The sequence below is a fragment of the Elephantulus edwardii genome, unplaced genomic scaffold (assembly GCF_000299155.1).
Source record: "Elephantulus edwardii isolate Elephantulus edwardi_28Jun2011 unplaced genomic scaffold, EleEdw1.0 scaffold00431, whole genome shotgun sequence".
Classification (NCBI taxonomy): domain Eukaryota; kingdom Metazoa; phylum Chordata; class Mammalia; order Macroscelidea; family Macroscelididae; genus Elephantulus; species Elephantulus edwardii.
The window spans coordinates 300,644-308,079 of NW_006400181.1; the positions used below are offsets into that span (position 1 = coordinate 300,644).

A 7,436-nucleotide genomic window follows, 5' to 3' on the forward strand; every position below is an offset into this window, starting at 1 on the left:
TGAGATGGATTGGTTCAATGACTGGAGTAATGGGGGCAGGTGTATCAGAGATAATAAGATTGGCACAGGATACATCAAGGTTTAGGACTGTTGTACATAGTGTCACTATGAATCTCAGGCAACTCAACAGTATATAACAACAACAATCGTATCATGTCTACTGCCGCTGCCTTTTCAAATAGATCTTCAAGCAAATAAATGAAGCTTTAAAAATCACTAATTATAAATAAAATATTGCTTTTCCCCCCCTCCAGATTTTCCACCTCCCAGTGAGTGCTTAGTAAATGGAAAACAAAGACAACGTGACTGAATTCATTCTTCTGGGTCTTACCAAGAACCCAGAGCTACGGAAACTATTCTCTGCTGTGTTTCTTATCATGTATATGGCCATCATATTGGGAAACCTACTTATTGTGATAACCCTGAGTGCAAGTCAGAGTCTGAGGTCACCTATGTATTACTTCCTTACTTCCTTATCCCTTACTGATACCACATATTCTTCTGTCATCACTCCCAAGATGATTGTGGACTCCCTTTCTGAAAGTACTACTATCTCCTTTGAAGGTTGTATGACCCAACTCTTTGCAGAACATTTCTTTGGTGGAGTGTCAATCATTCTTCTCATTGTGATGGCCTATGACCGCTATGTGGCCATCTGTAAGCCCCTCCACTACGTGACCATCATGAGTCCACGTGTGTGCTGCCTGCTGATCGGAGGTGCTTGTGTAGGAGGATTTCTACATGCGATGATTCAGCTCCTCTTCATGTACCAAATACCTTTCTGTGGTCCCAATGTCATTGATCACTTTATATGTGACTTATTTCAATTGCTGACCTTGGCCTGCATGGACACTTTCATCCTGGGCCTCTTGGTCATTCTCAACAGTGGGGTGATGTGTGTTGCTATCTTTGTTATTCTCATTGCATCCTACGTGGTGATTCTCTGTTCCCTGAAGACTTGCAGCTCTGAAGGACGTCGGAAGGCCATCTCTACCTGTGGCTCTCATCTCACAGTGGTCATTTTATTCTTTGTGCCATGCATTTTCTTATATGTAAGACCTGTGGCCATTTACCCCATAGACAAGGCAATGGCAGTTTCAGATTCTATTATCACACCCATGTTAAATCCTTTAATCTACTCTCTAAGGAATACAGAGGTTAAAAATGCCATGAAGAAACTTTGGATAAAAAGAGAGACGTCAGTTGCCAAGTAACACATCATGGTGAGAATATGAGTTTCCCATAAAGAGAAGCCATTTGGAATATTTACAGTGGACAGATTATGATACACTTTTGCTTCATACTTTTCCTTGTCTTAAGAAGTGCATTGCTATGTCCTTAAATTTTCCAAATGATCGATGCCTCACAATATCTTTCTAACTATATCTTGAGCTCTTCATCTCCTCTCTGTAAACAATTTTTTTTTAGTATTTTCCTATCTACTTCTAGAACTATCTAATGGAACACTGGTGGCCTAGTGGGTAAAGAGTTCAGCTGCCAAATCAAAGGTAGGTGGTTTAAATCCACCAGGTGCTCAGAGGGCAAAAGACGGGAAATCTCCTTATGGTTTTCTGCTTCTGAAAGTCCACTGAAGGCTCACCTATAAGGGGGTTCCAACTGGATAACAGTGAGAGAGACTGTGAGTGAGTGAATGAGTGAGTGAGTGAGGAGAAGCTAAGGGCTTTTTTTTTTCTTCTCCCCCACCCCCCATAGGCAGCTCTTTCCTCTCACATTTTTGGTCTTTTATTAGCATCCCTTCCTCTAGGAAACCTTAGCCAATGATTAATTAACAACTCAGCCTTGCCAATATTTTCTAATCATTAATTTAGCTTCTTTCTATATTTGTTGTTGTTATGTATCATGGAGTCAGAACCAAACCATAGCTGATCCTCCAGTGGGTTTTCTGAGACAGTTAATCAAATGGGAGGAGATCTCTTATCCTTCTCCTGTGGACCAGCTGATGGATTTGTACCATGTGCCTTTGGGATTGCAATGCAGTTTATAATGACTAGGTCACCAAAGCTCCCTTTCTTTTTATTACATGCTTTAGAAACAATCTCCTTATTAATTTTTTGCTTAGAACTAACCCAATGTGATCACTTTGACTGATAACATAGATATTTTCCTGGGCATATATTTTCTGCCTTAGGTCAGTCCAAGGTATCTCCAGTGGTCTTGTAGATGAAGAGTTGTACTGTATATCCAAAGGAAGGGGGTCAAATCCATCGGCTCCTTCAAGAAAGAAGTATGAGCTATCTCCTGCAATACAACTCAGAGCCTTTGAAAACTCTTTGGTGGGTCAACCATGACTCAACCACGTATAACAACCATAGCAAAAAACAAATCCAGCTCAAGTTTCCAATATACATAAGACACAACTATTATTCCTTCTCTAAATCCTTAAGGGAAAGGGGAGAGAAAGGTCTCTAGTCTCAGCTCTTCTTCTGACCGAGTAGAGCACAGTGTGGCGAAAAGATATTGATATCCCACAGATATTTAGGGATGATGGTCATCTTTCATTTCATATAGCTGCTTCATCATATAATGATTTCAAATGATTAGTGTCCAATACACGTCAACACTAATCAGACATATTTTCTTTCTTGACACCCCGGTAATGATTCGTTTCATAATTCTGAAACTCATTTTTGTTCAAGATGCTTCACACTGAAAGGTAGAGATGGACAGACTGAAAATGGTCCCTTCATCATATAAACAGTCACAGGTGTATTTTTCTAATAACTATTTTGGATCTTTTATGAGGTCACTTGTGATTTGTAGGTGTTCTTTTTCCCCACCTGCCCTGGGTCTTACTTCAGCTGGAATTGATTTTTAGCTTCCTTTTCTTTTTCCTAATCTTACGCTTGTGTAGTGACATCACTACTGTTAGTGTCACTCATGTGGTAAATCGTAGACCGTCCCTTATCCCCACCACATGGACCTTTCTTGGGCCAGAGAATCCTTAGTTAAGTTGATTATTAACTTGAGATAAAATGGTATGTGATAAATACACTTATAAATTGATTTCTCATATTTTACTTTAATTATACAAATATTAACAAATTTGTTTTCAAATATTCTACATTGAGAGCTCTCTTTGTATCATGTGATATCTCTGGCCAACATCTTTCCCCATTCAATCATTCCACACTGTTAGTTACATTATTAGTAACTGATCAAAAGCCTTTTTATTTGTTTTTCTCCTCCATAGTCCGTAATTACCACCTTATTTTTTAAAAGGTTTTTACATAGGTTAAAAAAATGTAAACTACTACGATTACTGAAGCTAAAACACCAATAATAGGGTTAAAAGTCAGTGAAAAAATACTGGCAACAATGCAAACAAGTTCTAGGGCACTGTGCAAATGAAACCATGTGATTTAAGTATCTGTGTAATGAACTCCTAATGGGTGTGGCACATTAGAAGAGTCAAATAGTAAATTAGCAAATAATCTTGCCCTTGTTGGTATATTGATGTATATAAACTCGGCTTATGAAAAAGTTTTGTTGATGTAATGAACTACAAAAATATTTAATTAAGAAAAATAAATGAATGCTGAAATACTGTGCAAAAATACTAGACAGTTATTTGAGTGTCACTTCTGAGAATGTCACTGGATGACGTCTCAAATCTGCATCTCCCTTCCACTTTGATTCTACTTTTGTGGTGTGTTTTGTTGCTTTGCTTTTGTTTTTGTTTTTTTAGCCTTCTTGAAGTCACTGTTAATTCTTCACTACTTGAGCTGCTTTGTCAGACCTAAGGATTGGAATTTATTTTGTAGGGTGATCTTTCTTTTTAAAAATTATGTTTATGCCTACAAATTTTGGTCAATAGTATATCTTTTCAATGTGTACAAACAGATGTTTCTCAATTTTGAGTAACATGTAACCACCATCTAAGAACAATCAACTTATTTGTTCATTTATTATTATCTCCAACAATGATATAACTGTGATTTAAAAATTGTAATATAGCACAGTGTTAAAGCAGAACTTTTAGCCACATGCAATAGAAAAGAAATCTCAAAATGTGGTCCAAATTACAACAAAGCCATTCCCATAACAAAGACAATGATAAAACTTAAACACTTCACAACTAGATACAGGAGAGGAAAACTAGTCAGAGTGTAATGGTAGAATGCTTTGTCATAATAACCTTGAGGAACCATCTGTAGAAAGAATCTGATACCTTGCCCACCAGAAGAGTTGAAGTACACTTGCCTCTCCCCTCACTGCTGATTTTTGTTTTTATTTTCTGTTTTTGTGAAAAGATATGAGTTTGTTGCTGCTTACTCTGACATTTGACTCACAAAACCCTCCTACATAAATTTTCAGTGGTTTGGCAACCAGCAGTCAAAACCAAGTTTTCTAGTCAAGTACCTGACAATGTATCTATGAACATGCCTGTTCATGATGATTGTGACAGTTTGTACATATATATGTAAATGCATGCTAGGTGGACATACCAGAGGGTTATTCTGACATACTAGCATCTGATCTTAACTTGGGTGGACACAGGAAAGAGAGATTGAAAAAAATACAAAAACAAAAAACCTAGGCAGAGAGAGAGCTTGGGTGACTTACAGTGTCTGTGTAAGACTGTCCAATGAGGAAGGCTTTGGTAGAGATTTCCAAGGTACTCACGAGCTTCTAGGATCACCCTAACAAATTCTTCCACAGTCCAAAAAACAACATTAAAATGTGTAAGTTTCTAGTCTGTTGTGGACTAGCTGAGGTTGACCCAATTCATATGGTACTAGAATACATTCTGGAAAACAAATTTGGAGGACATACACACACTCATCTTGCTATTGTTGTTACTATTTTGTGCTTTTGACACAACCAACCGATAGCATATTCTGTAGTGAGATTTCAGGGGCAGCAAGTTTTTCTGGAGGAGTTTGACCATCCTTCTCCCATGGTGCAGCTGGTGGATTTGAATTGCACATCTTGGGGATTGTAGAACAGTTTCTTACCACTAGACCACCCGAGCTCATCTTGTTATTAGTCAACACATTCCTTTCTGAAGAATAGTTTTTATAGCAAGTAAAATTACAAAGTGCAGATGGTCAAATATTGATAGAATTCAATCATTATAGGTTGTTTAAAATGTCTATGAACTTTAATCATGGTACTAAGCGTAAGTAATATAATCCTTTCAGAATGTTAACTGTATGTATACAATCATTCAAGAAATCTATAGAAATATATTGCATGTAGCAATATAGATATGGACAGACAGACAAATGGACAGATGGAGGTCATTTCCAAAGAGGAATATTTAATCTGTGCTGTCAAAGTGACAAGAATTGTGGTGGTGCTGAAGTTAAGGCATTCAGCTACTAATCAAAAGATGGGCAATTTGATCTCACGGTCACTCAGTTACAATGAAGCAGTTTGTTGTAATAAAGATTTACAGCCTCAAATATTCCAAGGAGGAATTTTATTTTGCCTTTGAATTATTGTTTATTTGTTTGGTTTTTTGTTTTGCCAGCCTAATAAAAAATAAGATGTTATGAAAATAGAAATTAAATTCACTGTACCTTATCAGCTGAAGTTACAATTTGTGACACCATAACTTTCTCATGGCATTTTTCACCTCTGCATTCCTCAGTGTATAAATCAGAGGGTTGAGAAAGGGTGTACAAATTGTATAAAACACAGCCATCATCTTGTCCACTGGAAATGTGGTTGCTGGGCGTGTGTATATGAATATACAAGGGCCAAAAAATAGGACCACCACAATAAAATGGGTGGTGCAGGTGGAAAGAGCTCTCCGCCTTCCTTCTGCACTGTGGTTTCTCAGAGAGTATAATATGACAACATAGGACATAAGCAAGAGTATGAAACTCACCATGCATATGGCCCCACTGTTGGACACAACTAGCAAATTTATCACATACGTGTCCATGCAAGCAAGTCTTAACAAGGGCTGCAAGTCACAGAAATAGTGATCAATCACATTGGGGCCACAGAAGGGCAGTTGCAAAGCCAGGAAAGTCTGTGCTGAAGAATGAATACAAGATCCTACCCAGGCCACAATCACTAACACACTACAGACACGCCTGTTCATGATGCTTGTGTATCGCAGGGGCTTACAAATGGCCACGTAACGGTCAAAAGCCATGATGATGAGCACAAAGATCTCCATGCACCCAAAGAAATGAGATGCAAAGACCTGAGTCATGCATTCATTGTAGGAAATCGTTTTCTTCTGAGACAGAGCATCTACAATCAGTCTGGGAGCCGTAGTCGTAGAAAAGCAGGCATCAGCAAAGGACAGGTAGAATAAGAAGAAGTACATGGGACTTCCCAGGGTTACGCTTTTCTTAATAGTCACCACAATGAGCAAGTTCGCCAGCAGAGTCAGAAGGTAAAGAAGAAGAAAGACGCCAAATACGGCTTTCTGTTTTTCCGGATCCTGAGTCAACCCAAACAGAATGAATTCAGTCACACTGTTATTCATCACTGTGTCCTCAGCTGTAGGTAGGATGCAGTTGAGAATGTTTTAATCTGTAATGAAAGGGGGGAAAGTGACATCTTGGGGAAGTGACTGGTGTCAGGTGTTTATTCATTGGTTCTTGCCCATATTCTATATCTTCCTATTACCTTTGGTGCACTTTGGGGCTACAGTCTTCAATATGGATGGCATCTCAACATCAAGAGAACAAAAAACCTCACCCTAGACTGATAGACAGTATCATTATCGATGGAGAAAAGACTGAAATTACAGTATTTATTTTTCAAATCATAATTCAATTGATAAGCACACTGTAGTTAATTGTCATAGAGAGAAATTATTCTATTTTTCTTTTATCACTTTACTCAGTCTTATTCAGCTTCTAGACAGAACACTGGGCTTTTGTATCTGAATTTAATCTGCATATATTTCTCAATTTCTATCTTTCTAATATTCCTTTAAATGAAATAATTACTGTTGGGCATCAAATACAAACCTATCAATGAATCAATAGTTTTTGTTGTGTGCCATCAGGTAGGAATTGACTCAGAGCTGATCCTCCAACAGGTTTTCAGAGGCAGTAAATCAAATAAGAGGAGACTGCCCATCTTTCTCCCCAGAAGTGTCAGCAAATGTATTTGAACTGCATGCCTTCGGGATGGCCAAGATGTTCAAAACACTAGATTTTATCTCTCTTTCTTTTAGTATCTATCTATCATCTATCTATCTATCTATCTATCTATCTATCTATCTATCTATCTATCTATCTATCTCTGTTATTTATCTATCTATCATTTATCCATCCATCCATCCATCCATCCATCCATCCATCCATCCATCCATCTATCCATCCATCTGTCCATCTGTAGGACCTCAGGTGATCTCAGAAGATAGCATTAGGAAAATCGGATGTCCAAGATCTCTCTAAAAATTGCTGAAGAGCAATGATGTCAGTCAAAGACCAAGGTGAGCTTGA

The 7,436-nt window shown here is 37.9% G+C and overlaps 2 protein-coding genes across 2 annotated transcripts; one reads left to right on the forward strand and one right to left on the reverse strand.

Annotated features, from left to right (window-relative positions):
* Window positions 1-284: 284 nt before the first annotated feature.
* Window positions 285-1,214, forward strand: LOC102867436 (olfactory receptor 4C6-like). The gene has a single exon (XM_006902599.1). It carries the CDS (start codon window positions 285-287, stop codon window positions 1,212-1,214), a length of 930 nt encoding a protein of 309 aa, XP_006902661.1.
* Window positions 1,215-5,557: 4,343 nt separating this feature from the next.
* Window positions 5,558-6,466, reverse strand: LOC102856457 (olfactory receptor 4C11-like). Its single transcript, XM_006902577.1, has one exon. It carries the CDS (start codon window positions 6,464-6,466, stop codon window positions 5,558-5,560), a length of 909 nt encoding a protein of 302 aa, XP_006902639.1.
* Window positions 6,467-7,436: the final 970 nt, after the last annotated feature.

Excerpts from the sequence above, each read along its gene's own strand:
- LOC102867436 (XM_006902599.1), top strand. The coding sequence starts at position 285 with ATGGAAAACAAAGACAACGTGACTGAATTCATTCTTCTGGGTCTTACC.
- LOC102856457 (XM_006902577.1), bottom strand. The coding sequence starts at position 6,466 with ATGAATAACAGTGTGACTGAATTCATTCTGTTTGGGTTGACTCAGGAT.